At 41.3% G+C, this 14,700-nt stretch overlaps 1 protein-coding gene across 2 annotated transcripts in view; it reads right to left on the bottom strand.

Moving 5' to 3' along the window:
- LOC120024435 (pleckstrin homology domain-containing family G member 3) overlaps window positions 1-14,700 on the bottom strand; it is a 120,105-nt gene that overhangs the window by 93,411 nt on the left and 11,994 nt on the right. For both annotated transcript variants that reach the window (XM_038968672.1, XM_038968673.1), the window contains exon 2: window positions 7,348-7,415. In XM_038968672.1, coding sequence (XP_038824600.1) covers window positions 7,348-7,396 — 49 coding nt within the window. In that variant the 5' untranslated portion in view covers window positions 7,397-7,415. The remainder of the gene's footprint in view (window positions 1-7,347; window positions 7,416-14,700) is intronic.

Genomic DNA, 14,700 nt, shown 5'->3' with positions numbered 1-14,700 from the left:
CCCTCTCTCCCAATCCAATATAAGCCCCTTGACGAAAATGTAACTTTCTGTTCCGAGGACTTTAGGGCGACGGTCCTACGTTAAAAGGGCTCAGATAATAACCTGTTCCAAGGACGTGCGGACTGGCAGTCCCCACGTTGAAAGGACAAAGACCACCTACAGAACTAAAACAACATCAGCAAGAACCTAATGCAATTGGCATCGAATTTCAATGTGAAGGTGACAACCTACAAGCCGGAAGGACGAATTTCAACTATACCAGCCAGAATATAGCATGAGCTTAAAGTATGGCAACTTGGTATGAACATTGAACTCTTATTCACTAAAGAAGTGCTACCCCCTCCGCCCGCTAAACGTGGGCTAGGAGAGGACGGACAGAGTATCCATTCTACCACGCTCCAGTTCACCACTAGACAGTCTTCAGAGGACCAGAGATCCATGCTGGACAACCCAGCCTATGATCTACGATAATTTACCGAAGCGCAGCTCAGAGTAAATATTTATTGCATTTTCCTTTTTCAAATGGGCGGTAATTTAGAATAAGCATAAGATACTGTATTTATGATAGCATAGCTTCTCCCTTTGTTCCTCAGTCTTCCCGCTCTTTCACTCAAACCCAACCCCCTTTCCTTTGTGTAACCAGCCGTCATGTCGGCTCCGTCCACCAGGGACGTTTTCTTTATGACATAATTTGTAATCAATGTATGATCCATTCTGTGTGATTTTTTAGGTATTTAGTAAATAAATAATTAAACCAACTTTTTGTATTGCTGATTCAACTTGTTAGCCAGGGTTCGCGAAGATAACCAAGAATTTACAACTTTCAGATGAGACTAAATAAAATGACGATTAAATATTGACTGCTACTGATGTAAAAGATTACTAGGTCTTTAAGAGTTTATTCGGAAGATAACAGCTCTATAAACATTCTTTCATGGTGCCCGACTTTCTAGTTAATTACATTTACCTGATTAGCTTAAATCAGGTAATATTAATTAGAGAAATTATTTTATAGAATAGCATGTCATATCACTTAATCCGGCATAGCTGAAGCACAACACAATGTTTGTCTATGGAGATTGCATGGCTGCATGCCCAATTTTATACGCCTGTCAGCAATGGGTGTGGCTGAAATAGCCGAATCCACTAATTTGAAGGTATCCACATACATTTGTATATATAGTGTAAGGCAGCAAGTCACACAAAGAGAGGGGAACAGCATGCACTCAGGATGTACAGACTCCTGAGGGATTCACAGGCTGCAGAGTCACTACCAGTGGCAAATGTCTTTATAGTGTACAACATTATGCAGCCAAAGAGTTAACCTAGTTATTAAACACACTGAGTGCTGAGCAGACAGTTGAAGACAAATCACAGACTTATAATAAAACAGATTTTACAGGAGAAATACTAGAATACAAATGACATTCATACTGGCCCTCTGCATTAGTGTTGGTAATTGCAGAGAGAGACCTAAGAGGTAGAGATTAAGAGTGTAAACCAGCCTCAAGGCACCAACTATCATTCATGCAGACGTTCCACCGACATGAATAATAACACACAACCTTAAATGGATGTCATAAATTCACTTCCAGACAATAATCTCATCAGAACACGCTCTTCGGGCCTGGAGGCGAGCCAATGAGAATATTCTGTAGTTGGAGCACTGTTCTGTACAATCTCCCTACAAAGATGTTATTGTATTTCACTTTTTTTTTTATCTAAAAGTATGAGCTCACCTCTCTTCACCTTTCAGCTAAGTGTATGTGGTGACAGAACTAGAAGCATTCCAGTGTTCCAGACTCCCTGTCTGTCTGTCTTCAGCTAGGAACCATTACAATGCCCATACCTCCCCCCTGGCTGCATTAAAAACAGGACAGGTCACTAGGCTCTCTCTGTAAAGCAGACAACAGGACAGATCACTAGGCTCTCTGTAAAGCAGACAACAGGACAGGTCACTAGGCTCTCTCTGTAAAGCAGACAACAGGACAGATCACTAGGCTCTCTGTAAAGCAGACAACAGGACAGATCACTAGGCTCTCTCTGTAAAGCAGACAACAGGACAGATCACTAGGCTCTCTCTGTAAAGCAGACAACAGGACAGATCACTAGGCTCTCTCTGTAAAGCAGACAACAGGACAGATCACTAGGCTCTCTCTGTAAAGCAGACAACAGGACAGGTCACTAGGCTCTCTCTGTAAAGCAGACAACAGGACACTAGGCTCTCTGTAAAGCAGACAACAGGACAGGTCACTAGGCTCACTCCGTAAAGCAGACAACAGGACAGGTCACTAGGCTTACTGACATCCTTCCTCCCATAGATGGTCTGCCTGTACAAGCACCACCTGGACTGGACACAACTAAACAAACGTATCATCTTTGAGAAGATCAGGGAGTTTTGCGACAGAGTCCATGGACATCACATGCCCCTCACCAAAGTCAAGGGCAGGACCGAGACAGGCTCTCTGCATATAGATTCCGTTGTTCAAGGGTGGGGCAGACGGACCAGTTCATTACATCATCCGATCTATCTGCAGTGACTGTATGCACATTCACATTACTTTTTCCTAACACACACACACGTTGATGCTACTATTTTTCCCGTGCTGTTCAGCCACTATCCCTGATTGTATGCGTATAACTACCTCATCTATCACCAGGATCTCTGATATGGTTATTGATATGGTTCTTGTATATTATTTTGTTCTTTCTCTACTGACACTGTTTTGATCTGGACACTTTCTAGTTTTGATATCGGAATTATAGGACTATTTCTCTCTAAACTATTTGTATTTCATATACCTTTGACTATTGGATGTTCTTATAGGCACTTTAGTATTTCCAGTGTAACAGTATAGCTTTCCGTCCCTCTCCTCACTCCTACCTGGGCTCGAACCAGGAACACATCGACAACAGCCACCCTTGAAGCAGCGTTACCCATCGCTCCACAAAAGCCGCGGCCCTTGCAGAGCAAGGAGAACAACTACGCCAAGTCTCAGAGCGTGTCACGCCCTGGCCTTAGTTATCTTTGTTCTCTTTATTATTTTGGTTAGGTCAGGGTGTGGCGAGGGTGGTTTGTGTGTTTTTGTCTCGTCTAGGGTGATTGTACTGTCTAGGGTTTTTTTTGTAGATTTATGGGGTTGTGTTTATTCTAGGTGTTTATGTAAGTCTATGGTTGCCTAGATTGATTCTCAATCAGAGACAGCTGTCTATCGTTGTCTCTGATTGGGAGCCATATTTAGGCAGCCATGTTCTTTGGGTATTTTGTGGGTGATTGTTTCCTGTGTCAGTGTTTGTGCCACACGGGACTGTTTCGGTTTGTTCACGTTTATTGTTTTTGTATTTGTGTTCATGTTCAGTTTTCCCTGTTAAAACATGGACACCTACCACGCTGCGTATTGGTCCGATCCTTGCTACACCGCTTCAGAGGAAGAAGAGGAAGACAGCCGTGACAGAGCGAGTGACGTTTGAAACGCTATTAGCGCGCACCCCGCTAACTAGCTAGCCATTTCACATCGGTTACACCATTCTAATCTCGGAAGTTGATAGGCTTGAAGTCATAAACAGCGCAATGCGCTGCTGGCAAAACGCACGAAAGTGCTGATTGAATGAATGCTTAAGAGCCTGCTGGTGCCTACCATCGCTCAGTCAGACTGCTCTATCAAATCAAAGAGTTAATTATAACATAATAACACACAGAAATACGAGCCTTAGGTCATTAATATGGTCGAATCCGGAAACTATCATCTCGAAAACAAAACGTTTATTCTTTCAGTGAAAAACCGTTCTGTATTTTATCTAAAGGGTGGCATCCATAAGTCTAAATATTCCTGTTACATTGCACAACCTTCAATGTTATGTCATAATTACGTAAAATTCTGGCAAATTAGTTCGCAACGAGTCAGGCGGCCCAAACTGTTTAATATACCCTGACTCTACGTGCAATGAACGCAAGAGAAGTGACACAATTTCACCTGGTTAATATTGCCTGCTAACCTGGATTTCTTTTAGCTAAATATGCAGGTTTAAAAATATATACTTCTGTGTATTGATTTTAAGAAAGGCATTGATGTTTATGGTTAGGTACAGTCGTGCAAAGCTTGTGCTTTTTTCTCAAATGCGCTTTTGTTAAATCATCCCCCGTTTGGCGAAGTTGACTGTCTTTGTTAAGAAATAGTCTTCACACAGTTCGCAATGAGCCAGGCGGCCCAAACTGCTGCATATACCCTGACTCTGTTGCAAGCGAAGTGACACAATTTCCCTAGTTAAAAGAAATTCATGTTAGCAGGCAATATTAACTAAATATGCAGGTTTAAAAATATATACTTCTGTATTGATTTTAAGAAAGGCATTGATGTTTATGGTTAGGTACACGTTGGAGCAACGACAGTCCTTTTCCACGAATGTGCACCGCATCGATTATATGCAACGCAGGACACGCTAGATAAACTAGTAATATCATCAACCATGTGTAGTTAACTAGTGATTATGATTGATTGTTTTTTATAAGATAAGTTTAAATGCTAGCTAGCAACTTACCTTGGCTTCTTACTGCATTCGCGTAACAGGTAGGCTCCTCGTGGAGTGCAATGTAAGGCAGGCGGTTAGAGCGTTGGACTAGTTAACCGTAAGGTTGCAAGATTGAATCCCCGAGCTAACAAGGTAAAAATCTGTCGTTCTGCCCCTGAACAAGGCAGTTAACCCACCGTTCCTAGGCCGACATTGAAAATAAGAATGTGTTCTTAACTGACTTGCCTAGTTAAATAAAGGTGTAAAAATAAATAGAAATTAATTTTAAAAAACGGCCAAATCGGTGTCCAAAAATACCGATTTCCGATTGTTATGAAAACTTGAAATCAGCCCTAATTAATCGGCCATTCTGATTAATCGGTCGACCTCTAGTCTGGAAGAAACCTGGCACTATCCCTACAGTGAAGCATGGTGGTGGCAGCACTGGGCGACTAGTCAGGATCGAGGTAAAGATGAACAGATCAAAGTACAGAGAGATCCTTGATAAAAACCTGCTCCAGAGCACTCAGGACCTCAGACTGGGATGAATGTTAACCTTCCAAACAGGACTACGACCCTAAGCACACAGCCAAGACAACACAGGAGTGACTTCGGGACAAGTCTCTGAATGTCCTTGAGTGGCCCAGCCAGAGCCCGGACTTGAACCCGATCGAACATCTCTGGAGAGACCTGAAAATAGCTGTGCAGCAACGCTCCCCATCCAACCTGACAGAGCTTGAGAGGATCTGCAGAGAAGAATGGGATTAACTCACGAAATACGGGTGTGCCAAGCTTGTAACGTCATACCCAAGAAGACTCAAGGCTGTAATCGCTGCCAAAGGTGTTTCAACAAAGTACTGAGTAAAGGGTCTGAATACTTATGTAAATGTTATATCAGTTGTTGTTGTTTTTTAAATAAATAAGTAAATATTTAAAAAACAGTTTTTACTTCATCATTATAGGTATTGTTTGTAGATTGATGAGGGGGAAAAACTATTTAATCAATTTTAGAATAAGGCTGTAACGTAACAAAATGTGGGAAAAGTATTGGGGTCTGAAAACATTCCCAAAACACTGTATATGTATAACTTTATGAGCTGGATTGCCTGTCTTTGCAATTAGCTTATTTTGGTTTTGGTTTAGTTAGCAGCCTCCATTGAAATTCACTATTACTCTGGTAATACATGCCCAATGGGCTTTTTTGTATTTGTTGGCAGCCCCTTGTGTACTAAACTGGTAATACCGTATATCCCGGTATGAGAGAAGGACGGTATGACGATATGTAAATCTGGATACAACCCAACCCTACTATGATAAATTATCTCTGGGAATGTACCATATGTGTGTGTGTGTGTGTGTGTGGGGGGGGGGGGGGTAGAATACAGGTGTGACTGTATAGTGGTTTGTCCGACTGAGTTAAGATGAACTCCACTAAGACTTACAACTTTGAGGAGTGCCGTAATGAAGTCAGATGATAAAAACACGAGACCCTAACGCCAATCCTTCACATCTGTTAAAACAGGCATCCCCCCCCCCCTTTTTTTTTACCGAACATGTAAAAATACAAGAACTGCAGCCACAAAAGTTCCCCACTTTGTTCATGGCCTCATCCAATCCAGGGAACACAAAATCTGTGTTGTCTAAAGCCAATGATGTTGTAATAACAGTTGTAATAACAAAAATATATAATATTCTGTGCTTTAAAATGTTTAAATCTAACCAGATTCCTTTATAGTGCATGGGACCAGGGCACAGAAAGAACACCATTGTGAGAAACTCAGACCCTGGAAAAGGATTTATGTGACTAATGATTGAGCCGGTTCCCTCCACTGCCACACAGCACCAGAGAGAGAGAGAGAAGAATGGAAGTACACAGTGCAGACACCACACAATCACCACTGTTGTACTGGACACTTCATAAGGATTCAGATTCCCTACCCTTCTCCTTGAAGTTTCCTATTCAACCTGCCACAACTCTGGTTGTATCCCAAATGGCACCCTATTCCCTATGGGTCCTGGTCAAAGGTAGTGCACAATATTCAAAATAGGGTGCCATTTAATTACTTAGATAGATGGGAAAAGTGCTTATTGTTGCAGGTGCGTGGGAATAATGCAATAGCGTCATAGAAAAGACAAAACCAGCACACTGGTCTTGCTTGTTTCATTTTGAATTAAAACAAGTGGTATGAGCAAGAGCAGAGTGCGGGTTTCTCTATTCTTTGAAGGACACGGCCTGCGTGAACAGAACAGATTAACTTCATTGCCAGGCCAGCTGTATGATGTAAAAAGAACATTCAAGAAGAGAGTGTGGGAGAGAAAATAGTCTCCCTAGCTTCCTAGTAAATGGCTGGCATCTATTTGGAGTTCAGGAACCGAAATGTCAGGAGGCAGACAAAGAAGAAGACACTCAGAATGCACAGTTCAGCGGAAGATTCTAAGCTCTTCAATATTCCATCATTGCTTTAAACCGGACAGTAAACTTGGGCTTTCACATTTGCAAGCAAATGTGCTTGGTTGAACAAGAGTATTATAATAGTATAATTCATACACTAACCTCTCTGGGAGATTTGTGATTCAATGAAAGTCCCCTCAATAAACGGCCTATATTTTTAGCGGGACGAGACAAGTAGACGCAGTATGAAAAAGAAACTGCTGGCTAGGGCCTCTACAGCAAATATATTTCCCTGTCGACAACTCATTTTAGAAATTCTCACTTGATGCGTCTCCCAGAAAATGTGGTAACCAGTTTTGAGAAATCACAAACATCCCAGTATAGTCTTCGTATATCTTTAAAATGATTATATCTTTAAGAAGCAGGAGAACAGTGAGTTGTCTTACCTTCACCCATTGGGACTTCATAGGTGGCGTTGAGAGATCCCTCTGGCATGGCACTGCGGCCTCGGGAACTGCAAGAACACATGATGATGCAGGATTAGGACAGGGAATGAAAGCCCTCGTCAGATCCCCCTGTCAAGAGACTAGAGGACCACAGTTAAAAATCACCCATCTTGTGACATACTACTGCTGTGCACAGCTGCTGACCACAGTCTTGACAGCTCATCAATCCCACAACGCACCATTACAGGAAGTGCCATAATCCTCCTTTCCTCCAAAAGAGGAAGTACAGCTCTGCTCACTAAGGTAATTATGTGTGGGAAAGTCGTCAGTTGTCATTTGAAACAAAATGTGCTTTTTTACGGTGTAGGTGTTATCTTAGCTGCTGTGGCCTGGAAAAGCACTAGAAACTGAGATATCATGTTTTTCCAGCTGGACATTTTTAACAGACAAAGAAAAATCGTACCTAGACTGATTTATGGAGAACTCTAGACAGAACTTGGATATATCATCGCCACTCAACATTGCAAATCATGCAGGTGTTTCAACGAGCCGGTTTAACAGCTCCCCTAACTCCTAACCCTGCTGAACACAGCAGGACAAATTCAACTTAACCTCAGCATGTATTAGAAAGAAAATAAGTTCAAACTCCTGTTAATAATTGCCTCAAGCTGCCGCAAAGTTATTTTTATTGCACAAACTTTTAAAAGTTTATAAAATAGCTCTAATGATTTGTAACTTGGCAAAGAATGCCCGCTCAGCAATATAATATATAAATTGACTCCCATTTAAAACAAATCCTAAAGTAAACCAAAAATGTGGATCCCACGGGCCACGTCAGGCCAAACTTTCCTTGGACACAAAAGGTGTTTGCCAACCTAATTAGTACATATTAAATAGTCAGTATATAATTACTGTGGTCCAATGTGCCTCTTCAAGTGGTCTGAGAAAACAGATTCCACCAATGTCTTTATGGTTCTTCCTACGTCTTGACTGTCCACCAGACTACTTACAACCTTTAGGGGGCATTCAATAGAATCCAAGAAGTGAATCCATCTCACATCTTCAAGGGTCTTTAAGCTGTTACTTCATGCCACTAATGCCAGGCTTTCCAACCACAAACTAAAGTTGATTTTTCTAACAGTCCCATCTTCCGTGGTGTGACAGACCACACAGTAGAAAGAAGCTTCTTGTAAGGTATTGTCCATGACTTCTGGCTTTGTCTGTCTGGGTGGTTGTCTCAGTCCACAGCTCTATTCACACTGTGCAAGTTTGGCAAACCACTACATTTTCCACACAGGACTAACTTAGGACTAACTCCACAGGGCAAGAAAGCAATAAATGAGGGGCACTGACACAGCTACTTCTCCAATCCAAATTTCCTCACTCCTCCCTTCACAGTCATTTAAAAGGTTGAGGGCACAGTGGATTGACGCAGTCAGGCCCTCAGTGAGCTCAAAGCACCGTTGCCCTTGTGTAAGGTGGGTCTGCAGGCAGCCTATTCATCTGTTATGCTTGCGGTGCAGCCAAGGCAATTATAGTGGGCAGATATATTTACTTATCACACCTTTAAAACACGTTCTGCTTGCTCTCGCCTCAGACAACTCTGAACAGCACTAAACCATTAAAGTAAATTGTTACAGAAAGCAGTGCTTGACTTGGACTGAAATAGGTGCCAGTACTCATGTTGGGTGCCAGGGCTGTTTATATTTAGGTTCAGGAGCTCCACTAAACTTGAGCTAATATTCTATAAGAGGAACAGGAGCTCAAGCAGAACATTTGAGGTGCCGGTACTCCGCGCCGGTGAGCTCCTGCACAAGTCAAGCATTGACAAAAAGTATATTGCTCAGGAAGTCTGAACAATATTGCAACATTAAAAAAGGACAGGGAAATTGTATTTTATTTATAAGAATTGTGGACTAACAATTTCAGACAATATGAGTATTTACAACAACAAAAAAGTATTGTGCTAAAAATCTGTTTGAATTCATGAAGTAAAAAACAAAAGAAAAGTCTTATGTGAAACAAAATGGAACTCAAATGCCTATTCATTCAAACATAACAGAATATTTTCAATGCACATCCTGGGATCTTGGTTAGTGGTTTTGGTTGAATGAGGGCTTGTAAAGCTCTATTGGTTTTGGTTGAATGAGGGCTTGTAAAGCTCTATTGGTTTTGGTTGAATGAGGGCTTGTAAAGCTCTATTGGTTTTGGTTGAATAAGCGCTTCTGTGAAGGTCTATTGGTTTTTGGTTGAATAAGTGATTCTGTGAAGCTGTAATGGTTTTTGGTTGAATAAGGACTCCTGTGAAGCTGTAATGGTTTTGGTTGAATAAAGGCATTTAAATAGTCAGAAAACATGAACGCAACATAATTGAGGAGCTAAATAATTGGGTACGATATTGTAAATGTGTGTGAATACAAATGAGTAAAAAACTAATTCGAAACTGGGTGGGTCGAGCCCTGGATGCTGATTGGCTGACAGCTGTGGTATATCAGACCGTACACCACAGGTATGACAAAAAAGATATATATATATTCTGCTCTAATTACATTGGTAACCAGTTTATATAATCGCAATAAGGCACCTCGGGGATTTGTGTTATATGGCTAATATACCACGGCTAAGGGCTGTGTCCACGCACTCCGCATTGCGTCGTGGATATGAACAGCCCTTAGCTGTGGTATATTGGACATATACACCACACCCCCCCAGGCCTTATTACTTAATTATACCATAGCTGCAACAGTCAAATGTCTCAAAAACATTGCTTTTGTCATTATGGGTTAGTGTGTGTAGATTAATGGGGGGGGGGGGGGGATTAATTAAGCCATTTAAAACCCTGTACGAGTGTGAGGTGTGAAATGGAAATGTGTTTTTTGCATATCCTCAAAGAGTGGGGTCACAGCCAGGGATCAGCCATTATTGACGGCGACCATGGAGCAATTACGTTTAAGGCGACAGATGTTTCACCTTGTAACCTTTTAGTTACTAGCACAGCGTTCTAACCGCTAGGCTTCCTGCCGTCGACATACTTAGGGCTTCAAATGATCCTAAATATTTGTACGTTTGTTAGATGGTTATTTAAAAAATATTAATAAATACGCTAAAACGTCGATTATATATTTTTTTACTATCCTTTTAACACATGGTTATGTGGATGGTGCCTGAGAAAACATGATGAAGCAGCTCTGTAACAGCAGTGTGCCCACTCAGAACAAACAGCTGAAGGAATACAACAACTAGACGTACAATTATCCCATAATCCTCAGGGTTCTCAACCATCCCCACTCAAGGCATATCATGCCATTCCACAATCATGAGTTCTGCTGGCACGAGAAACACATTGGCTGAGCTCAACCCCGGAGGGGAAACCTGGCTGTTCTTCTGCTTAGAATGATTCCTGATAAAAAAAACAGTTTGTTGCTTGTTTCAACATTTGGACAATTTGAGAGTCAATGTGATGTCATTGATGCGTAATGAAAACAAACTGAGAAGATGGCATGATGGCGGCAAGAAAGATTCCACACCTTACGTGAACACAACTGACTCAGCAGCGTTTGCTAGAAGAATGTGAAGTTTGAAATGAAACAATAGTAGCCGCAATATTCAAAGTAGTAGTTTTAAGTGTAATATAAAAAGTAACTGGTGCACATTAATGTTATAAACGTATCGTTCATTTTATCGTTATGATAATTCAGTCAATTTATAGTGATATGGATTTGTTCATATCGCCCAGTTCTAGTAAATTATTCCAAAAAGTACATTACTCCTGAACAGTCTGAACAACGTTGAAAGATTTTTTTTAAACGGACTGAAAACTAAATTACCTGTATTTTGTTTATAAGAATTGTGGATTGGAATTATTTCTGACAATATGAGTAGTTAAAAAGTAACTTTTTCTTGTGTTGAAAGAATCAATGTTTCGATTCATTCACTCAAAAACAAAAACGGAACTCAATTGCCTAGTAATGAAAAGTACTAGCACATTTTCAATACACGGAAGTGTATTGGGATCTTGGTTAGTGGGTTTGGTTGAATAAGGGTTGTGTGAAACTGTAATTTCAGTTACAGCCGGTAGATGTCCTTACTCAGTCACTGCCCTCAATAATGAATTGCAGTAGTGAGTGATTGTCTCCACAGAAAGTATTTAAATAATCAGAAAACATGAACAACACATCAACATAATTGAGCAACTAAATAATTGAGTATGATATTGTAAACGTGTGTCATTACAAATGAGTCAGACTAAATATACCCTGGCTGCAACAGTCAAATGTCTCAAAAACATTACGATGGATGAACGATGGAATATGTCTAGTCAGATTAACTCATTATTTTCTTCCCATTTATAGCAACAGTGTTTTGCTAGAAGTAATCAGAAATCACGAGGCCAAACCTGAACATCTACCGCTAACTTTAGACACACTTATGACTAGTATAGTCAGGTGACTAGATTCTGTATCCCAGTAGAACAAATGCCCTCTAACGTTCTTGAACTGGGTCAAGTCTCAAACTCAAGCCATGCCTCTTTCACACACAGGAGGCTGCAGAGGGGAGAAAGGCTCATAATAGATGGAATTCCGCTCCAGTCATTACCACAAGCCCGTTCTCCCCAATTAAGCTGACACCAACCTCCTGTGCCTTCACACCATGTCTGGAGGCCAATGTTATTCGTGTATATTTTGACTGGGAAAATATACCAAAAACCCATCTCCCCTATAGCGATACCACATTGGTTTATGCACCTGGTGATTTCCTGAGGGGCCTCACTGACCAAAAGCAACATCCAGCCAGAAAAGAGATCTCACAACTTTGGTAAACAGAATTATTTATTTGGAGCTTGGTATGAAGCCTATTAAATCAACCATTTCAAATAGGGGGTGCTTATATGTGTCCTGTTTTACTGCATGTACAAGTGGGTAACCTTTACGGGAGTGAAATGGAAATGTGTTTTCTGCATATCCCAATTCCCCCTGGGATCACGGCCAGGGATCAGCCATTATTGACAGTGACCTTGGAGCAATCGACAGATGTTTCACCTTGTCAGCTCATGAATTCAAACAAGCAACCTTTCGGTTACTGGCCCAACGCTCTAACCGCTAGGCTACCTGTCATCGACAAACCTAAGGTTCATCCCAATTTTTTAAGACTTTTTTTTGTTACTATACCTTTAACACATGGTTATGTGGAGTGTGCCTGAGAAAACACAATGAAGCAGCTCTGTAACAGCAGTGTGTTCCACTCAGAACAAACAGCTGAAGGAATACAACTAGACGTGCAATTTTCCCATAAGCCTCAGGGTTTTCAACCATCACTCTGTAAATTCAATACTCTGTAAATTCAATTTCACTGTGAGTGAGTATCGAAGCTCAAGCACACAGGTAACTGCCAAAATAAAGCAAACTTGTGAGTAAATGAGGGAAACAAAGAATATTGAAAGCAGGTGCTTCCACACAGGTGTGGTTCCTGAGTTAATTAAACTATTAACATCCCATCATGCTTAGGGTCATGTATACAAATGCTGGGAATGTCATTATTCTGGCCATTGTTTTGTCTACCATGGCTAAAAGTAGAGATCAGTGACTTTGAAAGAGGAGATACAAAAAAGCATAGGGGGTTTAAAGTGTGTGTGTGTGTGTGTCAGTCACCAGATCTCAACCCAAATTAACACTTCTGGGAGATTCTGGAGCAGCGCATGAGTGTTTTCCACCACGATCAACAAAAACATTTGTGGAAGAATGGTGTCGCATCCCTCCAATAAATTTCCTGTCACTTGTAGAATCTATGCCAAGGTGCATTGCAGCTGTTCTGGCGGCTCGTGGTGGCCCAACGCCTTATTAAAAATACACTATGCTGGTGTTTCCTTTATTTTGGTAGTTACCTGTAGAACACAAGGTTCAAAAGTTGAGGAACATCCTGGGATAGTAGCCTGGGTTCCCGGCAACGCATCGTTAGATGTCCACTGGGGACTGATTTGTGGGGTGCAATAAAAGGGCCGGGGTGTGATAGCTTCACCCAATCACGTCCACTAACCTGTTGACATATCTACAACCGTCCATCCCTAATCAAAACTATGGGCCAGGCTTTGGGTCAAGTCCTGCATTATTCCCCTGACAATCTCTCATTTCTTCTCTGGTGAGAACACCAAAGTGGGGGCACTTGGGGGGGGGGAAATCAAGATCTGCTTTGTTCTGAGTGCACATCCTTGGCCTGCGCCTCAGGGCCTGAGCCTGTTATAGAAGCTAGTATGACCAGTGAGGGAGAAGGCTTAACAAATGGTATTCAAAAAAGGGGGTTTGCATGGATTCCTAGATACATGTTAGAGGAGTCAAACTCCTTCTATTAACACCTCAATGTCAGCAGTAGATATACAGGTAACTGCCCAAATAAAGGAAACACTTGAGTAAATAAGGGATACAAAGTATATTGAAAGCAGGTGCTTCCACACAGGTGAGGTTCCTCAGTTAATTAAACAATTAAAATCCAATCATGCTTAGGATCATGTATAAAAATGTTGGGCATGTCATTATCCTGGCCATTATTTTGGCTGCTATGGCTATGCCCCCATAGCATGACAATGCCCCTATCCACAGGGCACGAGTGGCCACTGAATGGTTTATTGAGCATGAAAAACTTTGTAAACCATATACCATGGCTCAACACAATTGAATACTTAAGGGAGATTCTGGAGCGGCGGCCGACAAGGGGTTTCCACTACCATCAACAAAACAGCAAATTATGGAATTTCTCATGGAAATAGAGTTTCAGACACCAGAAGAATCTATGCCAATTTATGTTGGTGTTTCCTTTATTTTGGCAGTTACGTGTATGTACGACCAAGAGGTTGGAATTAAGGCTGGGCGATATATCGAATGAATTTGATTAATTAAATGAATGTTTTAGCGCGATATTCCAAATTCCATAATTTGTCATTTTTAGTAGCGTTTATGTCCGCTTGTTTTCATATTGTCTTTTTGGTCTAGTCTCCTTCTGAGACGTGCACCTTCCCATTCACACACACACACACACACACACACACACACAAGCCCCTGCTACTCACAACAAAGATGAGAGATCACTTCTTCCCCTCTGTCAAGCGGCTTCAACTCGCTATTTGCAGTTTGGTCCAACAGAATCGGTCATATGGACACCAAAACACGTGGAGACATTATTTTACTGTAATAGAGAAGTTACCTTTTATAACGATACCCTGTTTTATGGCTCAGCTTCTCAAATTGCATGCAGATCCGACACTACTAAAACAGTAGTATCAATGAACATTCATTCTGGCACTAGCAGCATTTCAGCCAGCTGTCTAGTCTGTGTTTTATAAATGTGCAATAAGCACAAAAC

This window comes from Salvelinus namaycush, chromosome 29 (genome assembly GCF_016432855.1).
Source record: "Salvelinus namaycush isolate Seneca chromosome 29, SaNama_1.0, whole genome shotgun sequence".
Taxonomy (NCBI): domain Eukaryota; kingdom Metazoa; phylum Chordata; class Actinopteri; order Salmoniformes; family Salmonidae; genus Salvelinus; species Salvelinus namaycush.
Note: the sequence above shows the minus strand (reverse complement) of the source record. Positions and strands in the feature narration are given on the sequence as shown.